We start from the raw sequence: 13,658 nt of genomic DNA, 5'->3' as shown, positions 1-13,658 counted from the left end.
CAAAAGTTGATAAAACCCTTACTGATTTAAAGTCTAAGGAATTCCAAAAACATGGAAATTCAAACTATGGAGATTTACTATTGATTCGTGTACTAATTCTTTGAAAGAATAATCTATATTTACAGTTTGTTTATTACTAATGTAAAAAGTGAAATTCTTCAGTCACCTTCAGTGGAGTCATACCAGGGCTCCAGACTGCGACCAAATGGTCGCATTTTGCGACCAAAATTTGAGAGTGTGCGACTGAATTTTACATCCAGTCGCACTTGTGCTACCAGTAAATTTGCCTCTCCCACCCTCTGTATTTTTTTATGCATTAAACGCGGAAGGGGCACGTCAATGATCAATGAAATGAGCAATGAAACAATCAATGAGATGCGCGCGCACACGCACGCACGCAAACACACACACACACATACTCATGTGGATCGTTGGGGAGACCAGGCCGGGGGGGGTATGAAGGCGAATCTGCAGCGAGACTGGGGCGGGAACAGGAAGGTGGAGTTGTCCTACACATTCAATTTAGTTTTAATATGCCTCTCCCCCTTAGTATGATCTGTGTTATTATATATTTTATATTTATTTGAATTTTTTGTAATGTATGTAGCCTTTTTTTAATCAATTGGTATTTTAAATTATTTCAAGTGATCACTCAACTACAAAAACCCATCATGTGTCCCATAATGCATTGGGGTTTTTTTTTACCAAGCACTTGTTTTTTATTCTGAATGTATGGTATTTTGTTTACTATTTGTACTGTCATGACAGCGATGGTGCTGTCAGTTTACTTTGCTGTTGCATCTTCAAAAGTGCAGAAGAAAATGTGACACTGAATTTGAAACAGCACATTATAATTTCTGCATCTATTATTAAAGTATTGGGGCCACAGTGCTCCTAGTGAAAAAAGTTAGTCTGGAGCCCTGCATACTATTTGGCATCGCTTTAATTTACAGAAAGTGGATTTTATTAAAAAATAAACAAATACTGTTGATTGTACCCAAATTGAACTACATTGAAAACTGTTGTATTGCTGTAAATATTGCAATTTATTTTACTGAAATACAATATATGTATATATCAACACCTTTTTATGAGGTAGGTGAGATAGAATGGAGTGATTCCCATCTTGAGGGCTCTTGATTTTCCAACTACAAAAAAAGCTCTAAACACATTTTTCCTCTTTATTTTCTTTTTAAACAAACACCTCAATCCAAGTCTGTCAGGCATGTTCTCAAATGCATGCTACACACTTGTCATCAAAACGCACCTCAACCTTTTGCAAGATACTGCAGAACTGCACCAAAATGTAATCATGTAAGCTGTAATGGCTTCCTGTACACTTGTAATGCATCTAAGAACGTTTGCAGCTTCCTGGAGAGCTACTGCATCGATTTTATCAACAGGAAAGTATTCAACTTTTTCACATGTTGAAGATCATGGAACATAGGTTTGACGGTAAATGAGGCATTTGTTTTATTTTCGCTTTACACTGTCATTACAGACAAAAAGGCTAAAAACAACCTATTAAGACAGATGTAAAAGCTGACTGTCTAATGGATGGAAAAGAAGACAGAAAGCATTGATCCAGCAGAACCTTTTCTTTCTATTATCTCATTACTGAAAACTACCTGTCTGTCTTTTGCAGAAAAGCAATACATACCTGAACCTTTCAGTGGAACATTTCTGACAAATGACTTTAAACTTGCTCTTAGGGTTAAAGCTCTTAGGTTATAGGAAATTAATAAAAAAAACAGTTCTGATGATGGAAATATTGATTTGAAATCCATTATAACCAACTAAACAACTCCTCAGGGATTTTCTGCATCTCCCCACCTACTGTGATAAAGCCCAACACTTAGAAGTTGATGTCTTTACTTTATGAAGCTCTTGCTTTATGAAACATAAATCCTTGTCCTGACAGCGTTAGGAATCTAAATGTTGAAAGCATTCCTCCAATCCTAATCTGCCATTGCTCATGTGCAATGAGACCAGCATAAAGCCTTTCAATGATATACATCTTGTTTTATAATTTTTATAGTTTAAGAAAGTAAAAAAAAAATGGTTTACGTACATTTTCCTACATGTAAATTAAACAAAAGTTAAAATTAAAATGTCAATTCTAACAATACACATGTTAACATTTTGAATTGACAGCAGCAGGAGTTTGATCATCTAGTACAGCATTCATTCAAAGCACTCTGAGTGGTGTTGATCTAATGGACCTGAGAGATAAAAGCACGGTTTAAATCATGATATCAGGACTCCTCCTGTGTCTCACATTATCTGTCTAGAAGGCAAACTCTCACCAAATGCACAGGAAGCAGCTGGACCACAGCAGCCTCACACAAAAAAACCTGTCATTCTCTCTACCTAGCACAGACTGAAATAAATGAACCTGGTAAATAGTCAGAAAAGCTGAAGAAGAGTTTCTTCTCTGAGAAAGACCAACTAACTTCCTATTCCTTTCTCAAAAGTGAAGTATTTATAAATTCATTTAACAAAAACGAAAACTTTGCATGGCAGATAACCACTTAGAATAACTACTTCCTTCTTAACACAACTGCAGACAATAATATTTGCATTAGAAACACAAAAAAAAATAGGTGGCACTTTCTTAAACACAGGGTTATCAATCGTTTTGTCTCTTTGATGTGTAAAAGTGAAGAAAACAGAGAAATGAAAGATCTGCAAGTGATTTGCTGCTTTGAGCTCCAACACGAATCTGAGAGGACTCCCTCTAAAAGAGTGTTAAAAGGTTATCTTATGCACCTTTTAAATCACTCTTGCATAACAAGAAACAGAAGAATAACAAGCTTCTGCTTTTCAGTCGTTTACATTTTTAAAGCAAAAGTTCAAGCCAAGTTTAGGTGGAAAAAAAAAAGACATCTATGAAAATATTGTTCTGCTGGTTAGTGCTATAGAGCCACAGCTTCCATTACACACTCACATTTAACTGGATCCACAGTAACGTGAAATCATGTTGAACCCCTGTAAATACTTTCATTAAAAAGGACATATCCAGACAAACAAACATAAAACATCATTTTTTTTGTTAACTTCTGAACAGGTCAAACTCTTCCTGATTTAGAAACCACCTCTGTGTTGAGTTTCCTTCACAAAGTTGCGTTCAATGACAAACCCGCAGTGTCTTACAGCTTTGTTTCAGATGACTAAAAATAAACTGCATCCAAAGGTCCAGAAAATTCACAGAGAAAAAGTGTCGAGGAAAAAGTCGAGGAAGCAAGGTCAACCCGCAATAATGGAAAGGAAATATTACAAAGTTCAAACTCTAGAGACCATATTTATCATAAATATGTAGCAATTCAACAGATTTAAAGAATAAAGTAACAAGTCTTCTTTTAAATTTATATTACAATTACCCTTTTAACACATTTACCGTAAATTTGGAAAGTTTCATAACCAGACTGGCAATTTGGGAACATTTATGCTGTAGTTTAACAAAAAAGTCAACAACCAACAACCAAGACCTGTATGAAAGTGGTTGTGTTAAACATTTCTTGTCTTAAAAAAAATATATATATATACACAATCACATTTTTGATTTTTATGAACATGGGGAAGTGAAAAAAAAACCTTTGTGCTGTGGTCCAAAAAATGCAGCTCAGTGAGATGGTTTTAGATGCGACAAAGCTCGAAAGACACTGATATAGTTAGAACAGCACTTATTGACTTAGATATCTGTTTTTCTTTTACATTTCATTTTAACAGAACTGAGAAAAGGCAGTAATCTGACTCAAAGTCTATCTTTAACCAGTAAAAATAAAATAAGCTCACCTGTGACAGATAAAATACAACCAAGTGTCATATTTCAACATTCTACTGTCACACAATGTGGCAAAGAAAGATTAGGCAGCCACCGATTCAGCACTTCGACCTAAAAAGATGAGACACGTACGTCTGTGACTATAGATGCACTTCAACTATTACAGACAGAATGTAAAAAAAAAAAATAAAACAATCCAGGAGATCACATTTTACAATCTTGAATAAACTCAATTCAGCCTTCTTTCTCCTCCAAATAGTGGTGTTTATACCAAAGAGTTCCATTTCGCTCTCATCTGACCACATGACATTCCTGATCCTCCTCTGGATCATCCAAACGGTCTCTGGAGGACTTCAGACGGGTCTAGCCATGTGCAGGCTAAAGCAGGGGGACCTTTGGAGCTCTGTGGGATTTGAATCCATGATGATTTGTAAATTTGTTCTTTTCAGTGTGGTTCAGTTCTTCTAGCAGGTCCCTGGTGTCCTTTAACAGTTATTCTGTCTTGGTCATGATGGACAAGTTCTGACTGTTTAAGGGTGTGGACCGGTGTTTTTCATACAGATAACCAGGTCAAAAATTACTACAGGTAACAAGTAAATGATGAAAAAGCTTATGTTCGGTTCACTTTAGCCTGGCAACACGCATTCAAGCACCCTTTTGGGCTTCTGTGTTCAAATCTCTAGCATTCAGGCGTCGCTACACAAGATTTGAAGTCGGTTTTCAGGCTCTATGTATAAAACGTGCGGCCACTGAACGAACATTGAAAGTTGGAGCAATGGAACTTTGACCAATCAGGGACTCTGATATGGATGACGTCCCTTTCAATTCACAGAAGTGCCAACCGTTGGATAATTGATCATAAAGGAGGAATTACCAATTGTGGTTTGTGTTTGGCTGGAAGTATTTGACACAAAGTCTTTCTTGTATCGGAATAGAGCTGCGAAAGAAAAAGCCTGGAGCGGGATTTGCACCGCTTTGACATTTCATATCAAGGCTCTTCCAACTGTGGGTATATGCGCTAGTGTTGGGCAGCAGCAGTCCAGTGTGAACACCATGTGCTAAAAGCTGGTTTAAGAACCTCCTACACATGCCCGGTGGGACTGCGCATTGAAGAAGTAACAGGTCTGTGAGGGAAAGAATTATTGTTTGTTTGTTGGTTTTAAATGCTTATTTTCTGCATCATTATACAAAAAAAATCCTTTATTCTGTCTCTAACATTACAGACCTCATCTTTTTTTGTGGGACTAATTGCAGAATCTGTGACGAATACTTTTTTGCCCCACAGTATTACACGAATAAAATGTAATAAAGGAGAGCAATTTACCGCTAAAAAGTCCCCAGCGCCAAAACGAAACGGGAGACCTATTTCTGTTTGTGTGGCCCTCTGGAGTTGGCATATTCCAGACTAAACTGTGCCAAAGCTGGAAGCAGAAACATTTCAGAACTCTTGTTCTGCTGCTGCATGTGAGGGACCGCCCTGCCTCGATATACTCGCACCACAAAGCCACAGGGGCAGGAGGGGAGAGTCTGCCTCCCATTTGAAGCTCAGACCTAACCGGGTGTGTTTCTGCCTCAAAATGATGAGGGTCAAATTAGAGGCAGCACATTCATGTAATTGCACATGGACGTGGCCAGTGGAAGCAGAAGACTGACCCTGACTTTGCTGCACTGATGAAGGGTTAAGAGCCTGAAGAAGACAAAGTGATGACTACAGGCATCCTGGCCAATTAGACTTTAAAATGCAGAGTTAGCACAGCAGCAGAGAAAGCTCATCTCTGGACATTCGCACTTCACTAGAGTCCTCTGCTATGAAGGTTTAATGTTGCCAGTCAATTTATCTGCATCATAATCAATCATGAACGCACACATCCAATGTCTATAGACAATGCACTTAGCTTCTATTCAGCATCTAGATTAACAAGAAACAATTTGGAAAACCTTTATTTCAGAGAGAAGAACTGAAGCTGTAAGTATTTCAAATCCAACAGCAATCATGTTTTGATCCATTTTAAGAGCGTTTTCAGTGGTCTTTAATTGTGATTATGCAGCTTAAAAAAAGGGGTTTTCTAAGACGTAGTTTCTGCAGAGTGGCAGTAGTTCATTAAAAATCCGCGTCTGATTTGTGGGCAGGACTGTTACCGGGGAGTGGGCTTTTCCCCAATTCCTGTCATCCATCTGTTTACACGATCTCCTGCTAGCTTACAGCCCCTCAAAACCCCAAGCTAACATTACTGGTGCAACAAAAATGTCAGCAATATTGAAGCTCTACAGCTGTACAGTTTTGTTCCAGCTCCGACAAGGAAAACAAAGAAGTACAAGGATCAATTTGTCTGCAACTGCATTGAATGGAGCAGGGCAGGGAGTTTGTAGCCTGCGGAGGGTAATTTTATGTAACTACAAGCTTTTTCAAACATTTTTTTCATGTACTGATGATTCCCAATGGATTTAAATAAAGAAATACTCAGAAATGTATGAGTGTCTAATTATTTGCATTACTTTCAATTGTAATCTGATCAATTATTTACACATAAATGCTGCTATTTTAACAGCTTAATTAGCTATGACAAGTAGGAATAATCCAGCACGCAAAGCAATTAACCAGAAATATTTCATTAAGTTTTAACACGACTAAAAATAAAATAAAAAAGCAGCAAGTGCTATAAAGGAGCAGCGTGTTCTCTGGTGCACAGAAAGACTTGTGATCACGAAGGTTCTACTGTCTGGGGCTGGCTGTGGCTAACTAGCGGAATTTTTTGTTTAGTGTTATTAGAGATGGTTTTACCATCTGTGAGGCTCAGGGGAGGTTAAACATGCACTGCATTAAAAGGATGCAGCCTGTCCTTTATAAAAAGAAACTATAACACACATTTGGGATTTTTAGGGGGGATATAACTGATGCGTTTAGAAATAAAACAGCACAAGAGACAGTGACTACCATCCTGCTGACATGAATGACAGCAAAACTAAAACGGTGAAGCTGCAGCCTGAAACGTAACATTTTACCCATACTCTGCAGACTATGAATATACATAGACTGCTTCTGACCACATATTATGGGTTAGTACAAGCTGATGGTTTCATGCTCAGCCCAAGGTTTTGCAAATGCAGATGTGAGCCCCACACCACTGCAGTTAGCTGAGAAAAGATTTTCCAACCAATGTCTGCTAATCCAGCTGACATTCCACAAACCCGCTCGGTGATTGGTCCCAGATTTTCTCTGTCTGCATCCAGAGTATCACCCGTGTTCCCATAGCTGCTGGCACCTTGTGACCAGCAGGAAATGACTCAGAACTGGGACTGGAACAACGCTAATGGACCATTTTTGGACCACATCTGTTTATTCAGCCACACAAAAAGATTCTCAGAGGTTAATAACTGCAAAAACGGGAAGATATCCACAGTGTGAGCATCTTGAGGCACAAAGACAAGCGTTGAGATTCTGCGCGATTTTGGTCTATGACTCATTTATTCTTGATTTAGTTTAACTTGTGTCTCTCTGTGGAAACTTTTGGGTCAAAAAACGTCTCCAGATTCCACTTTGTCCCATCTGTTTCAAAGAGCCGTCTTTGCGCCTTATAGACCTCCGTCTGGGTGCCCTGCCCATCCTTCCTGGTTATGAGGTCATGAATGGAGGGCCAGAACAAAGGATGGGCCCGGCCGTCTTAGCAGACTCCTACAGCACACTTCATTTGTCCAATTCAAGTAAAAAAATAAAATAAAAGAAAAAGAAAAAGACAGATCTTCTGCTGACTTTTCAAGAAACTCTAAATACCCCCCCCCCCATTTGAGCTAAACATGCTCTGTGCCCTCTTGGGGTTCAGCTGGCAGGAAAAGCTGTCCAGTACAGTGAGAAAAGCCTGGGAGTGCATGTACAGGCAGTGAGTATGCAGATCCGGGCTGCAGAGCTCAAATGCTTTCATGGCTACAAAGAAGGATCAACACAAAACTGTGTCAGGTGTTTCTGCATTCAGTTTCACACAATCACTGAATAATACTTTGTCGTGGTTTAACAGCAACACAACCGTCAATCAAAGACCTCCCGGTTTGATGGCGGTTCTATAAATCACCAGAGAAGCAGCCACACATAAGGACGAAATGTTTTTTTGTCTCTTCCTCCTCTGGCCTCATATTTGCCTTTTACTTGGCCGCCCTTCTTTCCCTTTCATGTCCACCCCTCCCTCCTCCATGACAAACCTTTCTCCTCCCTTTCTCCACCTCTCAGCGATCACCAACAGGTCCATCACCACAAACTTTCTTTAGCGTTCTTCTTTGTCATCGTGCAGCAGAGCTCCTACAAGTTCCTCCAGAGCTCGAATTATTGAAGACCTCGATTTTGGCTGAAGGTGAACAGACAAAAGGAAACATGTAGCAGATGCATTCAAAAGTAAATAAATACTCAATACAAGATCTCAATTCAACATAAAGGAAAATCCTGAACATAAAACTAGATTATTATTAGTGGAACTGCTCATGGTTTCTTAATTGTACAAAAAAATCAATAAGAACTCAAGTTGGGATGTTTTTCACCCAATTCTGAGGCTAATGAGGATTAACTTAAAAAACAACTCAGGACATAAAACAAATTAGGTTAAAATGAAACTACTAGAACCCAGAACATTTTTGTTTGATGTTAAACTTTAAAAAAATATTGATTTTGTTCATTATTTTGGAAAATGTATGCACAATTTCAGGGTAAAGTCAAACATAGATTGGAGGCATTTTATGATTTATTTTAGACTGGAATAATCATCAAAACTATTTGATCTAATGCCTAATGTGGCTGGAAAACTTATGAAAATGAGGACAGTTAGACTGTACAGAAACTTAACAGTAGGTTTTAGTTTCAGCTTAAAAAGTCATTCAGACACATGTTGTGAAGTTTCTCTACTTTAACATTGATCAAGTTTCTGTCTGACTGAAACTGTGAGTAAAACAGACATGGACTAAGTTTTTTTTTAATCCACTTGTGAAGAACCCTGAATACTTTAGAGTCCCTCCGATCATCTTTGGATTTATTATAAAAGCCTTCGCAGTGGTCTTTTAATTGTGATTATGCTTTTTTTAGCTATAAATGTAAAACAGAAAAACTGGTTTTCTGGGACAAAGATGGAACCTGACATCATTGGCCAGACGTGGAAGATAAAACCCAAAAGTACCCTAAACCAAAAGTGTTTAGAATTATGGAAAAATTTATTAAAATCCGCAAGGGTGAGGGTCACCCGTTACAATACCCAATATGTGGGTATTTGGTTCCGGACTTACAGTTCTGGGCGTTTATGTCTGCAGCCAGGTCCCCTTGGTAGCTGAGCGGGGTGCAGCAGGGAGCTTTTGGCCCGCGCAGCGGATTTTCTACATCACAAATACAAACTGTTTCAAACTGCATTTTTTCATCTGCTCCTGATTCACAACGATTTGAATAAAGCAATACTCAGAACAGACATTTTAAGCTTCATTTCCTTAATATGTGTCCTCCATCGCAAAGGAGACGCATAGCGCAAAAGTCTGAGAAAATTGCGATAAACTGATACCTTAAATGTGTTACAACAATCTCTTTGCAGCTTGAAGTATTAAATGAATCAAATAAATCCCTTTTATGTTAGATGCTCGCCTCCTATGTAGACGAGGGTCATTTGGAGAATAATGGAAGTTATGATGACTCTTATTTAAATTAAACTGTTGCAGTGAAATTAAATTGATGTTTTGGGTTGTTTTGGTATTTGTGCAAATAATATCTTCATTGCAATATTGATCACTAATATCGCAAATTGCAAGTTTTCCTCATATCGTGCAGCCCTAATTATTAACCATGACAAAAGTGTTTGATAAGGTTTTGATCCTTTTATTTGTAATGATCTTCCACTCCGCTGTTCTCGTTTGCCACCCTTTTAAAGTCTTCTCCCCCCTTTTGCCCCCCCCCCCCCCCCATAAACTGTTCTAGCTCCACCACTGTTGTACAGAAACTTCACAAAATACGTTTTAATTACCATTTTAGAATGAAATTATGAGGGGACAATTATTAATTTGACAACATAGAGAAAACAAGACTATATAAAGTCAATAAAAAGCTGGTTTGGACAAAGGTGGATGTCAACTTCCTAACAAAGAAACACATACAATATCTTTAAAGTGTCGAGAACTGTTGAGATTTATCCCAGAAGATTACATTTGTCTTGATGAATGGTTTAAACGTGAACTTCCGTGCTGTGTTTGTATGAATGAACCTTTGACGTGACCTCTGGCCGCCTCCGTCCGGGCTGAGGCGGGAACGACTCCGGGGGCAGGCGGGGAGGGAGCAGCTGACTGACTTCCAGCCCACCGCGCGCCGTCGAGCTGCGGACTCCTCGGAGAGCGGCTCGGAGATGGGGAGCTGCTGGTGTCCGTGACCGGACCGCGGAGAGCAGCTTCGAGAGGATGTCCCATGGAGGTCGAGAGGAGAAAGAACTTGTCGGTGCTGAATTTGGTTGAGTTTTCGGGGAACTTTCAGAGTCTGTCCGGCGGTGAGTTGAAGGCTCACGCGGCCGCCAGCGCGCGCGCTCTCTCTCTCAAACCGCTCCGCGTGCGCGCGCAGCTGTGACCAATTTACTTTAAATTTGTAACTCAAAAAACGAATGAATTTAGTTTATACATTTTTGTAACTGTAATTTAAAAGCTTTTTAGACAAATATTTATTAATTATTGTTCTTTTATGTAAAAGAATACCCAACTTATGGGCACTTTTACAAGATAAAAGTATTTTGTTGTCGTGTTTGTTGCTGTTTTATAGATAATAACCAGCATCCTCTGGGGTTAAATCACCCTGAAGTGCCAGCTCAAGTCTGATATCCAGTGTCAGCAGATGGTGATTCCAGGATGAACCCCATTATCTGCCTCCACTACAACTACACAGGGAAGCTGGGCCACCGGAACTGCTCGGGCTCCAGCCCAGGCACCGTCGACGCCAAAACCACGGTGTTCCTCATCATTTGCTGCCTGATCGTCCTGGAGAACCTCACTGTCCTGGTGGCCATATGGAGGAACCACAAGTTCCACAACCGCATGTACTTCTTCATCGGTAACCTGGCGTTGTGCGACCTCCTGGCTGGAGTTGCCTACGCGGTAAACCTGTTCCTGTCCGGAGAGAAGACCCTGCAACTCTCCACCACGGTCTGGTTCATCAGAGAGGGCAGCATGTTTGTAGCACTTAGTGCCTCCATCTTCAGTCTCCTGGCTATCGCCATTGAGAGACACCTGACCATGATCAAAATGAGGCCTTACAACAGCAACAAGAACTACAGGGTCTTTCTGCTGATCGGCGCCTGCTGGGTCGTTGGCATAACGCTTGGAGCTTTACCAATCTTAGGGTGGAACTGCTTGGACAACCTCAGCGACTGCTCCAAAGTCCTCCCTCTTTACAGCAAGAAATATGTAGCCTTCTGTATCACAGTGTTCATGGGTTTGCTGTTAGCCATGTCCATCCTGTACGCACGCATCTACATCCTCGTCAAGTCCAGCAGCCGGAAAGTAAGCAAGCACAGCAGCTCGGAGCACGCCATGTCCTTGCTGCGCACCGTCATCATCGTAGTCGGGGTTTTCATCGTCTGCTGGACACCCGTTTTTATCTTACTCCTGGTTGACGTGTCGTCTGAGGAGCGCTTCTTCATCATCTACAACGCAGAGTGGTTCATTATCGTGGCCATGCTCAACTCAGCCATGAACCCGGTCATCTACACTCTGGCCAGTCGAGAGATGAGACGGGCCTTCCTGGGTCTGATCTGCGGCGCCTGCTACAGGCATAGGGGTTCCGCCACAGGCAGCGGGAACAGGCAGTATTTGGAGCCCAGCCGGAGCCGGAGCAAGTCGTGGAGCAGCCAGAACAACCCCAACCAGCAGCACCAGCCCAGCTCCAGTCAGGCAGAACTGGAAAAGGATCGAGAGGCAGATCCCGGCAAAGCCTCTGGGAGGAAAGGAGCCGCGTGGGAAGAAAAAGACTGAAAAGACGGAAATAATCCAATGTGGAGAGAATGACTGGCAAACAAACAAAACTGGTCCAGAATTGAACATTCCTGCAGTGAGCTGTGACCTTGATGCAGGTGCATGGTGGCATTTGCAATTGGGAAGTATGTGCAACCTCTGTCATTGAAAGGCTTCTTAAGATACTCCCATTTGACCTTAACCATATCAGCACCCAAGTAGAATACACATGACGGATGAGAGGGTATAAAGAAAGGTATGTATAAAGACTATTACAGGCTTATTATCTTGGGGGAGGGGGCAAGCTAAAGTTGTTTTCATACCAGAATAGGAAGTGTACATTTGTTGTTAATTTATTGACTAAAAAGTAGATCCTGTCACTTAAGGAAGGGTTTGAAAAAAGCAGAAATGGATCCGTAAGAAAAAGTACATTTACTCTACAAAAAAAGTAAGAAACGAAAATGTATGTAAACGTTGTTCCACAAATCGCATAGTCTTATCTTGTTTTATTATACAGTATTATATATATTATGTCTTGTTGTAAATGCATGTTGTAGCCATACTGTAACATAAGTGTGCTCATTCATACAGCAGAGCTGCAGTTTTAGTGGTGTCAGGGCTCCATCTGCTGGTCATGGATGGTACTGATGCAAAAAAAAAAAGGTAATGGCCCTGAAATGAACCAAGCCTGGTCAGTCCTGGGACTACCATGTGCTGTAAGTTACTGTAGCCATATCGGGGCGCCTTCCAGCATTTCCATGAGCTGGTCCCAAATCTGGATAATTGCAAAGGGATTGGGTCAGGAGGGGGCATCCGCCGGAAAAGGAAGCCGGATTACGCCTGGCAACCCTTGAAGGGAACAGCCCAAAAGAAAACATACAAAACTTGGGTTGAGGAGGATGTAAATTATAAGTTAATTTATGTTGGATTTTTTATGATGAAATGACTAGAATTGACACTACATAATTAAAAGTAAACTGGTCGTTTACTTCACTCTCCTTTACCTCATAGTAACAGTAGAGTAACATATTATTTAGGATTTAAAAATCCTGTTCACAGTTGAAATTTTGATTATTTTCACCAAAAAATGTGTAATAATTTTGATACATTGAAATGCAATTTTAAACCATTGGCAGCTGCTTGTTAATCTAATTTAAAATGATTTAAAGGATTTTTTTCACACACAAACATGAAAAAATCTCAGATTAGGTGTCAGAGAAGAGAACAGACAACAATTTACAAACTCAGACTTCCAGATTCCAACTTCAGAAGAGTCCTTTCAAATGTTACATATCTGTCACTGACTTTCTGAAATCTGTCTTTCAATTGTTGTAGTTGCCCAATTAGTTTTTTGAAATAAATCATATAGTGATTCCTTTCTGTATGTTGTTACAGAAACATTGCCTGATTGTCTTGAGATTGCACTTAAGGAGTAGGATAATCTGTCGAGAAAAATCTTTATTATTGTGTTGTTGTTGGGAAAACTTCCATTTAAGTTATGTGTAACTCAAAGTTACTGGATCACAAATTGTTCAGTTTTTAAGAAAAAAACATTGTAAAAAGTTTAAGCAGGAATGTTTACCCAAAAAAACTGTTGGTTGTCCTAAAAATAAACCTATTTGCATCGTATCATCATTGGGCGATTATTGTGTGTCCGCGTTAGAGAAATAAAATTCACTTATAGCCTTTACTGAGTCGTGCTTGTGGGTTTCCTTTGAAACAGTATCTTTAATGTTTATTGCACATAACTGTGGCATTTTTCATATTCAGTCTGAAGTGTTTATGGTTTGTGAAAGCAGTTCAACTGACAAAATGTGAAAAAAATAAGACAAAAAAAAACACCCAATACATTTTGTCATTTGGCTCAAGGGTGGGCAGTTTTAAAGGCTTGCATGTTTAAGCGACGTTAACTAAAAGCTAACAA

The 13,658-nt window shown here is 39.9% G+C and overlaps 1 protein-coding gene across 1 annotated transcript; it reads left to right on the top strand.

Annotated features, from left to right (window-relative positions):
- The first annotated feature begins 10,164 nt into the window (after positions 1-10,164).
- LOC101164575 (sphingosine 1-phosphate receptor 3) lies at positions 10,165-13,424 on the top strand. The gene is made up of 2 exons (XM_011481614.2): positions 10,165-10,281; positions 10,548-13,424. Exon 2 carries the CDS (start codon positions 10,634-10,636, stop codon positions 11,753-11,755), a length of 1,122 nt encoding a protein of 373 aa, XP_011479916.1. The 5' UTR covers positions 10,165-10,281; positions 10,548-10,633; the 3' UTR covers positions 11,756-13,424.
- The last annotated feature ends 234 nt before the right edge of the window (positions 13,425-13,658 follow it).

The sequence above is a fragment of the Oryzias latipes genome, chromosome 12, assembly GCF_002234675.1.
Source record: "Oryzias latipes chromosome 12, ASM223467v1".
NCBI classification, from domain to species: Eukaryota; Metazoa; Chordata; class Actinopteri; order Beloniformes; family Adrianichthyidae; genus Oryzias; species Oryzias latipes.
Note: the sequence above shows the minus strand (reverse complement) of the source record. Positions and strands in the feature narration are given on the sequence as shown.